This window comes from Notamacropus eugenii, chromosome 7 (assembly GCF_028372415.1).
Source record: "Notamacropus eugenii isolate mMacEug1 chromosome 7, mMacEug1.pri_v2, whole genome shotgun sequence".
NCBI classification, from domain to species: Eukaryota; Metazoa; Chordata; class Mammalia; order Diprotodontia; family Macropodidae; genus Notamacropus; species Notamacropus eugenii.
In genome coordinates, this window is record NC_092878.1 from 57,461,700 (window position 1) to 57,474,881 (window position 13,182).

At 38.9% G+C, this 13,182-nt stretch overlaps 1 protein-coding gene across 11 annotated transcripts in view; it reads right to left on the bottom strand.

Moving 5' to 3' along the window:
* The window catches only part of AREL1 (apoptosis resistant E3 ubiquitin protein ligase 1), a 53,974-nt gene that overhangs the window by 14,188 nt on the left and 26,604 nt on the right, over nt 1–13,182 (bottom strand). For 3 of the 11 annotated variants that reach the window (XM_072622607.1, XM_072622605.1, XM_072622609.1), the window contains 12 exons: nt 11,408–11,477; nt 9,219–10,763; nt 8,444–8,670; nt 7,490–7,727; nt 6,203–6,372; nt 5,919–6,099; nt 5,165–5,412; nt 3,794–3,871; nt 2,472–2,613; nt 2,217–2,338; nt 1,307–1,382; nt 722–831 (listed from right to left, as the gene is read on the bottom strand). In XM_072622607.1, coding sequence (XP_072478708.1) covers nt 722–831; nt 1,307–1,382; nt 2,217–2,338; nt 2,472–2,613; nt 3,794–3,871; nt 5,165–5,412; nt 5,919–6,099; nt 6,203–6,372; nt 7,490–7,727; nt 8,444–8,670; nt 9,219–9,234 — 1,608 coding nt within the window. In that variant the 5' untranslated portion in view covers nt 9,235–10,763; nt 11,408–11,477. The remainder of the gene's footprint in view (nt 1–721; nt 832–1,306; nt 1,383–2,216; nt 2,339–2,471; nt 2,614–3,793; nt 3,872–5,164; nt 5,413–5,918; nt 6,100–6,202; nt 6,373–7,489; nt 7,728–8,443; nt 8,671–9,218; nt 10,764–11,407; nt 11,478–13,182) is intronic. The other 8 variants (XM_072622613.1, XM_072622610.1, XM_072622612.1 and 5 more) reach the window with 8 other exon arrangements.

The window sequence follows — 13,182 nt, forward strand, 5'->3', positions numbered from 1 at the left end:
TATACCACCAAACATGGTGGATGTGCTATTTGGTTTTACGGAACTGCTGAGCTTTTTTTCTACTTTTTTAATTCTGTATTTATAAGGAATAACATGCTGGGTAGGGAACACTAGAAGGATATATTCAATAATGAAGGAGACAGAACAGAAAAGTTAGCAAAAAAATTGGAAAAAAAAGAGTGAAGGTTATGAAAACAAAGAGATTCAAAATCAGTTCTTCTTAGCAATTTAAAGCTGAAAACTTATTTTGAATGTTTTCCTATATATTTCCTATACAAAAACTGCAGCAACAATACTTGCTGAGTATGGATGCTAACCCCTTGAATTCTTCCAATTGAACTCTATTTCTGTGCTACTGGGACCAATACTGATTAAGGTATCCTCTGAGAAGGGATCATGGGCTAAAATAATATTTATTATAATAACAAGTAGTAGTAGTGATAGCAATTGCATTATCATTTCTTTCACTTGAATGAGTTATCTAGCAACAAGTAAAATTCTTCCCATTTTAGAGATGCCAAAACTAAACAAAGAGAACAGAAACAGCCTAATTAGTTAACACGCTGAATCAACATCAAGGCCAAGAAAAGAACCTTGGTCTTTAGAATACCAAACCAGCACCCTGATCTATGTATTCACCTTGTTGATTTTGCCATGTTAAGCACAGCTCTCCCCCTCCGCACTGAACCCCGCTCCCACTCAGGGAAAGCCACAGACTCACCAGAGCTTGGTTGTTGTCACTGAATCGAGTGAAGAGCTGATTGGTGGTGTCAAATAATGCTCGACAGGTTAGGTCAAACCACTCCCGGCGAGGACCTCCCCAATCCAGAGCTAGACAACAAAACAAAGAAAAATCAGCTTGGGGCCTAGAGAGTTAATTTCCTGTATTTTTTCTGCCTTGTTCTAGTCCCTTTCCTTCCCCTCTTCTTCCTCCTCACCCCTAAAACACACACACACACACACACACACACACACAGCTAAAATACAAAGCTTTGTGAAACTTTGCCCCCATCTATACAGAATAACAACTATTTTGGCCACTGAACTGTGCCCCCTAGTGTAGATACACAGAAAGACAAAAAACCAGAAAAGCAGTTCATTTCCCTTTGCCTTTCAATCAATAAAAACTCCAGCCTCTCAACTTTTACACCCCTTCTTTTCATTTCCCGTGTTCATGCTCTTCAGGCTCTATCCTGCCATCTGAACTCATAATATTATCATTCCTTTTCTGGCTCATTGCCTGTTTTTTCTCTTAAGAGGAAAAAGGGAACATCCCAAAAATGAAAAGTAAAAACTCCCAAGTCACCTTCTTCATCCTGGAAAATTACTTCAAAATTCTTACTCCAATCTGAAATGGAGAAATTCCGAGTGGCTTTCAGAGACTAAAGGGAAATGAAAGAGAGAAAACTATCAACATAATAACACATCAGAAATGATGAGGTCAAGAGCAAGGCTGTGCCTATTCAAACCCAACAACAACAAGAAGAAATGTTATAACTGGAAGTGAGCTAATTTAATAATATCTCACATATACAAAACACAAAGCTTCAAAGCAAACTGATTTTTAAAAAATATTAAAATATCTTTCCATAGGAAGGAAAGGCTAGAATTTGTAACTTTGACTTTGCTGATAGGAAGACTGAGGTCCAGAGAAATGAGCAAACAATGAAGACTACTCAAGTCTATTACAGCCAAGGATGACCTCTGGATTCCAGCACGAAGGCCCCCTCTATCCACAAGGCCACTTTGTCTAACCACAAAGCTGGGGGCAAGATAGGAATGAGGCCACAGCAATAGCACAGTGAAGGAAAAGACTTTCCACTGCGCTATCCAGAGCCAAACACTCCAGGGGAATGTAGGAATTATGTTAATGTCTGTGCAACTGAGATAGACATGTCAGATATCCATTTTCTGACTGACCATCAGTACAAGAGAAATGATTTCCTTTTAATCCAACAACATCTCTTCTCATCTATAAACAAGTAGTTTATTTCCTAATAATTTTAACTACATTCTCCTACCCTATACATATACATAAGATTTCTTAAAAGCTTTTTTAATTTTGGTTTTAAACTCATTGTGTGGCCCAAACTAGTTCTTTCAGCACTACATGTTGAAGAAAGAATTACAGAGGAAACCATTTTCGGAAGATTCTGACTATACTCAGAAGCCCAAAGGGGTCTCTGGAGTTTCTAAGGAAATAAAACATTACTTACAGACTCCAACAGGGTGTGTCTGTTGACCTTCAGTGTGACCTTTGAGTGTGGCCTTTTCACATGCACCTGACGAAGCTCTCGCTGGAAGAAGTTCACCTTGTCCTGAAAGGTCTCTGAGCCTCCTAGGAAGCAGTAGGACCCATTGTGGTCACAATCCCATTACAAAGTATGTCTGGCAAATCCAGTTCTACATTCTTATACCTTGGGTTGTTAATAAACTTTCCCTCCTCATTAAGCATCCCAAGCCAAGTTTACCTATGTTTTTATGGAGAGAACGGATAAAAGTGGCTGCTAAGATGTTCCTTTCCTTACAGCTAAGTTCTACAGGAGGCTGGATCCCATCATCTACCACTAGTGTAAGCAGCTTGTGCACAGGATCAGGTCCATGGTATGAAAACTATAAAGAAGGGGAAAAAACGACATAAATTCAAGTCAGAACTGTTAATCTTCCAGACCAACCCAGCAAAACCCTTCATGCCCCAAGCTGGCCACACACCATCAAAGAAAGTCTAATACATAGCACCAAAGCAGGGTGACCCTGCAATAAGCACCACTACTCCAAAATACTATTGCGAGGTCTCAAAAAACTGAGTACAAAATAATTTTCATCCATCAGGGTTGCAGGAACAGAATTTGAGAACAAAAGGCTCCCTATACTTCTATCAGTAAACAGCACAAGAATAAGAGAGTTTAGAGTTAATCTTGAAAGTCCCTTTCAAGCCTATAGACTAAGGATTTTGAGAATAACAGTAGGTTGGTCTAGCTGCCATAAGTTAGCAAAGAATAAGTCGGTTTAGAATTTTGGGGGGAAGCTTATTCTTAATACAATGGCCCATTCCAGTTTCCAGGCAAAATTTTATCATTTCTCTGAGTCTATGTAGGGAAAGGAGTAAAAGGATGTATATAAATGCTGAGTCTATGGATTAATATGAAACACAGGATGACTGAACAAGATAAAGGCTTGACTGGACAACCACTCCTGTTAATATAATCTTATAGACAAATTCCAGCACTAATGATCTGCTAGTGCTAGAATATTTTGAATTGCTAATAATTCCTATGGGGCATTTCTTTCTATAATTTACATATTCCTGACGTTATTTAGTAGAGATAATGTTCCTTCATTTGGCAACAGATTCCATGTACAGAGAGAACCTCCAGATTCATCAGAAGTACTCTTGGAAAAAAATGGAAAGAGGGTTGGATCAGGCATGGTAGTGCACACTATGTAATCCCTGCTACTGTGTCGATCTGGCTGAGGCTGAAGGATCTCCTCAGCTCAGGAGTTCTGAGCTGCAGTGAACTAAGCTGACTACACTAAGTTCAGCATTAGTATGGGGAGAGGTGGAAAGCAGCACAAGTTGGAGGAGAAGAGTGTGGAAGTGTTACCAAGTTGCCCAAGGAATGGCAAACTGGTCCATGTTAAGAACACAGCAGGTCAAAGCTCCTATGCCAATCATAGTGGGACTAGGCCAGTATATAAGCCCTGTAATTCCAGTCTGGGCAAGACAGGGAAATCGTCTTTAAAAAAGAAAAAAAGATCATTCAATATGGAAAAAACACAAAGCTCAACCTACCTTTGTTCCAGGGCATACTCTAAAAGTGTAGAGGCGCCAGGGAATGATTTTCAGGTAGAATTCTTTCACTGAGAGTTGCTGAGGGACCAAGAAACCAGAAAGGAAATAAAGCAAAAAAATTTTTTTCAAATGACCTAGGATCATTGGAATTTAAGTTTCATTAAAGTTTAAACTATATTTCTTATTGCAATAATAAAAATAATAATAATTACTGCTCAAGGCCCAACACTGAGAAATCCTTCAAAGTTCAAATGCTCACTCTACTTCTTGTATGGACTTAGACGAATTACTTAACATCACCCCTTCCTTCCTCCGTGAGTCTGTTTCCTCAGCTCTTAAACGAGAGGGTTAGATTAGATGGTCATCAATGTCATTTTCAGCTCTAGATCTTATTTTTTTAAAAGGGGATCCCATTCATTGAGACACTGAGCACAGCTTTCTCCTTCCTTTCCAGTTTGGCAGTAACTCTGGCACAGAGGAAAGCTACCTTGAAAAGAACCTCTGGATTTTTCTTCAAAGAGCAAAAGGAGAAAAACACCCCTCATACAAGGATATAGTAAGACTCTCGATGTAATTTCCAACAAAATGAGGGGAGAAAAGAATGTCACAAGAAGTAAAAAAAAATTCTATGAAGGATCTGTCATTTGAGTGTTCACTAGGTCAGATCTTTAACTGTCAAAATTACAAGAGAATATTAAGTGGAACAGACCCAAAATTTAGTTTGGGTCACAGAGATATACGGATTCTAGATATGTAATAAGGAGTATGCATAGTTTCTCATTTATATAAATTCTGAGTTCATAAACAAAATTTATATATTTAAAAAGAAGTCCCTAACCCGAAGCACCTCTTTGGGAGGTTTATGTTCTCATCCCTGCCAAAGTGTCTCTACTCCAATCCCTCCAGCTGGGGAGAGAGGGAAAGTCATTTGTCACGCACTGAGAGATTATAAAATTCTATCCTTAATCAACTTGTTTCAATACAGCGCAAGGTGCCAGCTAGGATTTTAGTTCTAGTCAGAAAATTTCAACAGCTAAAGGCAACTTTCTCAAAACCTGCCCTACCCATGATTGAAAAATACAACCTCAGAAATAGTGAAAAACACATGGTGACAGGTTACAATTTAAAACATCTTGGCTTGGTCTAGCCCAGTACGGATTATCAAAAGCTTCAGAATACCAGTATGTTCAACTTCTATCTGGTTTTTCTAGTTTTCTAGAACACTAAAGACAACTACCCTATTCCAACTCCAGTAGAGTAGATACAGATAACTCTGTCAAGCTACAGTCCTACAGATATTTAATGACAAGCACCATAAATCTGTAAGCTTGAGCAGAGGAATTTAAAAGTGAAAGTGAAAGATATTTTTACCTTGGGTGATACATAGCAGTACACCTTTTTAGGTTTTTTCACCTTTTCAGGGGTCTGGCTATCAGAGGGTGAATCTTCATCCTCCTCCTCAGTGGCAGTAGAAGGACGACGTTGGGAAGAACTCATGTGCATGGGTGGAAGGTGCCACTGTGGGTTGGCACAGTTGGTGGCATTATAAAGATAAGCTTCAAAGTAAATACTGACCCCTGAGGTGGATACATTGCGTTCTACAATGTTCTTCTCATTTTCTAAAAGGCATAAAGGAAAAGACTGAACAAAGGTTTTGTTAGAGAAATATGCTATAGAGAGAAAGGTAGGTAGATGCAGACAAATAGACCAACAAATGAAATGGTGTTATCTTTTTGTATGTAGATCAAGATATCTAGAACTATAGGTAGATCTAGTTACCTGGAGCTATATCTAGCTCACCATTTAGTATGTAAGACTCTAAACCAAGAGTTCTTAATCCAGAGTCTCTGGATAGAGTTCAGGGAATGATGAATTTGTTTTTTAGATATTTTCATAACTATATATCAATATAACTGGTTTCCTTTGTACTTTATTTTGTGTATTCAAAAAATGTTATTTTGAGGAATTTATATGTTTTGCCAGAATGCCAAATGTTCATATAACAAAAAATGGTTAAGAACTGTTTTAAATCAAGGAGGGTTCAAAGATCTAATAAAAATTTCAGTAGGTCAAAGGAGAGGAGAAATGCATCAAAGAGAACAAATTCCAAATCCCTTCAACTCACCACTTAGGACAATTATATCAAATTCACCATTGCTGATTGGCTGATTTTGGTATGAAATGCAGGCACGGAAGCAGCCTCGGGAATGCAAGGTAAGCTTAAGGAACACCTGGCAAGTCTGCCTTTTGGATATCACAGATTTCTCAAACAAGACATCAGTACTTTCTTCTTCTGGAGGACCAAGCTACAAAGAGAGATGGAATATCACTTAGCATATGAAAAGGACAGGAAATGGGGTAAAGAAAGGAAGTTGACTGTCCCTAGTAGACAGGAAAAGGAGAGCTCACCTCATGAATGGATACGCTGTAATTGTGTTCATCTATCAAAGACACAGAATTGTTGGTAGGATTGTCATACTCATCTCGAGGGACTATCTGAAGGGTGTGCTGTTGCCCACAGGTCAGAACAAGAGTGGAGAAATGGCACACAATTTTAGTCTTGGAAGGAACCACCATCCCTAGAACAAAAAGGGCAATATCTAATGTTCAGAGAGAGATGCTAAAACAGACAGACCTTCACAGTACAAAGAGGTGCTTTGAACAGTGTATTCTAAAGGCTTCCCCATCCCCAAGGACAAACAACGCTTTTAAGTCACAGCACGGAAGGAAATAAAGGGACTATTTCATATGATGAATTCTGGGTTCTTATGTCTATAAATCCTTTACCAATCCAAGCACCAAGTGAAATGAGAGAGAAGGGACTTGAAAAGAGAATTCAAAAACTGTACTTAAACTCCCACTTCTACTCCATACTACTTTCCCAGAGGGGGCTTTTTAGTGAGGCAGAACCAAGACTAAATTGATGAAAGAAAATAAAAGATCATGTACTGTCATTGTCCACCCACTCCCACCCCCTGCACTCCCACACCTTAGTAGTAGGCTGGATTGCAAGGGAGGGAAGTGTCTTTATCCTGCACGGAAAAGAATTTTCTGTAGAGATGAGGGCCTTCAAGGGAGCACGTTCTTGCAAAAGGAAATTATAATGAAATAGCTAACTACAAAAGCAATTTGACAGATTTAGCTGCAAAGGAAAAGGTAAATGACAAAAGCTTCATTCTCAGGGCCTTTGTCTTTGTTAAAAGAATAAGGAAACCAGTTACCAGCCCATGGTTAAAATGCCAAAACCTAATTAAACTCCTCTAGGACTTAATCCTAAAAGTTCATATATCTTTATCCTGTAGCTATCAAACTGGCTAAAGCCCAGTGACACTCTCAAAAGGATAACACCACAGTGTATATGGCACAAGTGTTATTCCCACAAACTGAAACAAAACATATGCTGCATACCAGGACAGATTCCACATTTCTGAGAATTTTAAGTAGAAAAAAGGAGGATCTGGTTACTTATGTAATATGTACAAAGGATATGCAGAGTATGACTGGGGATAAAAGGAGTTTTAATTCTCAGAAAACTGAAGCTTCAAAAATACTTACTAAAGATAGGTTCTGTCAATAGAGGAAAACATACAATGGTAATAAAGGTGAGGGGAAGATAGGATTACATTCACCTCAAATGATGTCAAACTACAGAAGACTTTTAAATCCATCTTGGTACTCCTACCCCTAAGATCTTACCAGCCTGAAAAATTTTGTAGTAGGGACTGTAGGCCACACTTAATCCACCAAGTTTCACTGTGATTTCATAGCGACCAGCCTTACGAACAGTGAAGGCCACTTTTACAACATTGGAATTGGGCTCCTGAAGGACTTCTTGGGTTACTGGAATATCCACTGCTAACTCAACATGGGAGATGTGAACTCGTAACCCCACAGGCCGATGAGCAGGGAAGGGCTGTCCATTCTTGTAGAATAACTGCATAGGGAAAGTGAAAGGCAACTGTTAATGTCCAGAGAAAGAATACTGTTTCCCTATAACCAGAGTAAACCCCTTCATTGCATATGGAGAAAGCAGGTACTACTGGTAAGGGGAGCAGGAACTGCATATTAGAATCGCCACCCACTCCCACGGTCTTGCTCACAGTATTCTAGGGAGAAATAACTAACTACATACAAGGCAACGTTAAAAGAAAGTTAGATAATATACAAACTTCGCTGTACAGAAGACAGGCGTGGACTGTGTCAGCGCGCCACTGAATCCAACTCCACATCTTTGAATAGCCAACCCTAGCTCTTGTCTTATAAGAAATCTGTCCTCTGGATAAATCTATTAGTAGTAACCCAAATTTTAAAATCAAACTACCTCACTGGGTCCCTGAATCCTGTGCTATTCGGGCTAAAGACACTGTGGTGAGAATGTTCTGCCTTGTGCTGTACTAACAACATTTTTCATTTTCTGGAAAGGCATTAAATCTATAATTCTTCAAAGAGAAATGTACTCAAAGAGAAAAATGATGAAATAGTCCAAATGCTTAAATATGAATCCTTCTCAAATTCCTCGGGGTGGGAGGACAGGGCAAGAGAAGATAATAATAGTATTTCAGTCTAGCACCACCCAAAGGCAGAATCAGACTCTGTAAAAGCAAGCCACTAGAAACCCCAACGGGTGTGGAGACAGAAACATTCCCTTACATGCACTCGGAAGGCCATGCTATGGCCCACCTCATAGGGGTCCTTCCAATCCCAGGAGACTTTGCAGGACCGGGGGTCGAGGTAATTTCCCCGCACGTAGTCATAAATAGTCCGGTCCCCTCGGCGCTCCCGGTCTTCATTCTGGAGGAAGCTGACTACTCGTGCGGCAAGCTCAAAGAAGAACTTAATTGTGAAGAAGAAGGCGACCACAGACACTGTGATTCCACCTATGTGGAGAAAAGACCAGACATATCACCCACCAGCTGTATTTCATTGTATTTTAATACGGGAGAAGCCGAGAGTCTTTCAGAAGGATCAGAAAACCTTCTCAAACATAATATATGGGCCTAGGGATTTGGCATCAGAAGACCTGGGTTTTGACTCCTAAATTTGCAAAGTACTATTGATATGATGCTTAGGTAAGTCACTTAACTTCTCTGAGCCTCAGTTTCCTCTTCTGTAAAATGAGGGAGTTGCACTAGATGACTTCTGAGGTTACTTCCTGCTCTAAATCTATGCTCCTGTGTTACTGGCAGGTAATAAGGTATACTTCTCTGACATGACATACAACATACATAATGCACCCAATGTGTACTTCCCATAATTGTGGTAAAAACAAAGCAGGAACAAGGTATAAGTAGTTTTACCACAGTCATGTCTCCTGAGGTATATTTGGTAAGACCAGTAATTTTCTAGGTCAAATAGCAATGGAGTTAAATAAGAGCCACAAACAACGGAAAAAAAGAGAGAAAAGAGGGCTCTGTCTGTCACTCACCAATAACGTAAAACATCAGGTCCCTTCAATGAAGACAGACAGCTGAGGATCACAGCTGCAGCTGCAAAAGAAAACGAGCTTAGTTCTTTCCACTCCTCTTCCTCACAGCCATATCACCTAGGATAGCACAGAATAAGTTTTATGGGTTTAATTAAGCCAATGAAATCCCTAAAGTCTTTCTATCCCCATGCCTTCATTCAAAACTAACACAGTCCTCCTACTTAAGACATTTCAAGGAAACAAAGATAGACTACATAATTTTCTCAAAAGAATTCTAATGTACCAAAAAAACTCTGGGATGCCAGACATTTCTCTATTCCATTGCTAATTACAAATAACATGGCTTTCATTTTCTCAAATTCAGGCCTCCTGGGACAGTTCCCCTCCTCAAACAAACTGGTACTAATTAATGCAAACAATGAGGGAAAAGAAGTCACTGTCCTCTTACAGCTGCTTTCTGGAAGTAATTCATCCAAATAGAATTAGCAATATAAAATGTGGGATTTAACAACCAAATATTGTTATTCTCATATTGGCATTATGTAATTAAAATGAATTTGAATTGTCCCAATAAGCACTGGGTATGTAACAGTAAGTTGCTTATTTATGCTCAGCAATCAGGCTAATTGCCATTAATTGGCCCCTTGGTTGATAATCACCATAGAGTAGCAGAGAACTGAGGCAAGAACAAGTTATGAAGACTGTACTTCCTCTTACACTAAGAGGCCACTCTCTGAGGATGGCTTGGAACCCTGGGAAGCTCATACTGTTACTGCCACGTCTTCACTACTTTTATCTGAACCACCACAGGACTCCCGTGGGGTAACTTGCAGTGTACCTTGACACTCAAATACCTTTGGACCCCAATAGTTCCTATTTCCCTCATATCTATGTGCCACATGATAAACCTATCAGTATTTTAACCTAATTTTGAATTCATGGCCAATGGGTTGGAACCACATCTGCTCTCCATTCTAAACTGAACTGAGCACAATTTCTACAACTGAAACATATTAACATTATCACCTTAATAAAACACCTTTTCCCAAGACCAATTTTTTAATTATTGAAATATAAGAGAAAATTCCTAAGGTCAGAGCTAGTGGTGAATAAAATGAGTCTTTCTAAGTAACATGCCTAAGAAATTAAAATGGACAGATACAGGTAAGGAGCATCCATCAATTCGTCCACTGACAATGTGCCAATGGAAAATAGGCAAAAGAGTTTTTCTGGGGTGTCTTAATCAAGTTTAACTTATAGACAGAAAAAAATCAGGGAAAAAAAGCCACCCACCATTCCATATCTGAAGCATTTACACTGTCAATACAGTTTAGCATCAAGCTGCTACTACAGAAGACTACTACTTGAAGGACATAAGCAGCACAAAGAATTGGACCTTAATGACTGAGTCTTCTTCTCAAATAAGCACAACGGTATCATTCTTCAGTGTTACACAATGGAAGCCATTATAGTATACCAGAAAGATCATCGCAATGGAAGTCAGGAGACCTGGATGCAAGTCCTAGCTCTGCTGAGTTTCCTCATCTGAAAAATGAGGATAAACAAGACAATCTTAAAGTTCCCTTCCAGCTCTGATAATCTATGACTATAGAGAAAAGCTGTGAGCCTCTCTCAGAAAGTATTCTGTCTCTGAAATGGCATGATGTGCTGCTAACTTGTTAGTCTGGGTTGAGTACCAACCACATTATTGGAATATTCTCCAGACTGGCTCTATGAATTTTCTGCTCAATCAGGGAATACACAGGACAAAGCATGCAAGGGCTTGCATACAACTTAAAATCTCAGGAGACATGAAAAGCCTCTTGCTCCTTGAAAAAATGAAGCCTGTGCCCATGCACAGGACAAGAGTTGGCACACAGTAGATACTTAATAAATGCTTGCTGAATTGAACCATCTGATGGGCACAGTGATCAGGAAACTAACAGGAGGCAGCTCAGTGTAATGCAGAGAGCACTGGACATACAACTCACTGCCTTTTGGTGGACCCCATTTTCTTTCGTTATAAAATGAGAAATTAAGTTAGATGGTGCCTAAGGTCTCTTCCAGATCTCACATTTTCTCATTGTAACACATGACCCTGACTACTAATTCACTCTAAAAAGCTCAAAACACTTGAGTTACAAGTAAAAGAGTAGAAAGGGCACTAGATACAGAGTGAGGAGACTCACCCTTGAGTCCAGGCTCCAACATTTATTATTCCAGGCAAATCATCAACTTTCTGAATCTCAGTTTCCTGATCTATAAAATGAGGATAATAGAATTGTAGGACTTAGAACTAGAAGCAATCTATTCAAATCCTTTCTCTCTATGGATTAAACTGAAGCTAAGAGAGGGTAAGGAAGTCACTCAGGATCACACAGGTGCTGAGCACCAAGGCAGGGATTATAGCCCAGGTCCCCTGAACAATACTTTTATTACTTAACCTTATAACTGTTGTGTCAAATACCAATTTCAGTCACATACTGACTTAGAAAAACACATTAATATTATTTATGTAGCATTTTTTTAAAATTTTGTTAAACAATTCCTAAGTACATTTTAATTTGGTGACAACACTCAGGAGGAACTATTGGGGGCTGCAGGGGACAGTTTGACACCTCTACCTTTCAGGCTTATGAGAAAAACATTTTATAAACATTTATAAAGCATTATGCAAATGTAAGTTATTATTATTCAGGCAAAGATTATAATGCCATGTGTCATTAGACACTACTTAATAAGGAAGTGTAATGAATTATTTGCTCCTTGGTATGCTTAAAGATCTAACTATAGTGGTACATTTAGAAAAAAGTGTGTATCTACTGTCATTGTCAAAATCTCTTCCTTGTCATAGTTACCTGACTAGGTGATGTGCCAGAGCTATGAAAGCCTCTGTAGAGATCAAGGATTATTCTGCCTCTAATGCCAACAGGAAGTGAAGGCAGGCAGTCTAACCTTTGTCAATGACCCTTTGGCAGTCTGGTAAAACTTATGCACTCCTCAGAATAATGTTTTAAACTGCATAACATAAAACATATAAAACTAAAAGGAAGCCAATTATGTCAAAATATAGTTATCAAAAAATTTTTTTAAAACAAGATCATGGACATCAAGTTAAGAACTGTACAAAGGGAATGTTCCTATCTACCCATTTTTCCCTCAATAGAGCTGCCTCATTTAAAGGCACACACACATTTTCCTGTCTACACTATTATTCCAAAAGACTAATCATGAGTTTTACTGATGGTTAAGCCATTGGGTGGTTTCCTCATTTTTTCTTCATGTCTATTTCATCATCACAAACCTATCTATTTTACCCAGACTTTTACTTTTAGGTCAATCCCACATTTCCACTCCTCTCTCTCCATCATCATACAAAATTCAGGAAGTCAAATACTGCTTTCTTTTGAATTCCTTAGTTCTAGTTTGCAACCTGGGTATGAACTCTCACAATTTTTCACTCACTAAAGGTCAATGACGACCTTTGACAAAAGCAACTTCTCTGACATTTCTGAAATTTATTTTATCCTTTTTCATTCAACTGGCATGTACTGCTCCTACTTTTATAAGATCTCTAAAAAACCACCCTCCTCTACTCACACAGCCACTATCTTAGTTCATTACCTCTCAACTATATTACTGCAACAGTCTCCTAATTGGTCTCCCTGCTTTGAAGTCTCATCACTACTCCAATCTTACAAACTGTCAAGTTTGTAATTTTCTTTAAGTGTAGATCTGACTATGTGACTCCACTATTCTATGTGACTCCTCTATTCAACCAACTCAACTGGCCTTCCAATGCCTCTAGGATCAAATATATACTTCTCTGTTTAGCTTTTAAATCCCTATACAATCTGGCCCCAATCTATTGTGCCATGGGATATCACTCCCCCTTCTCATACTCTACAACCCAGGCTAATTGTATTTCACATTCTTCACACATGACCCTCCATCTCCCACCTCC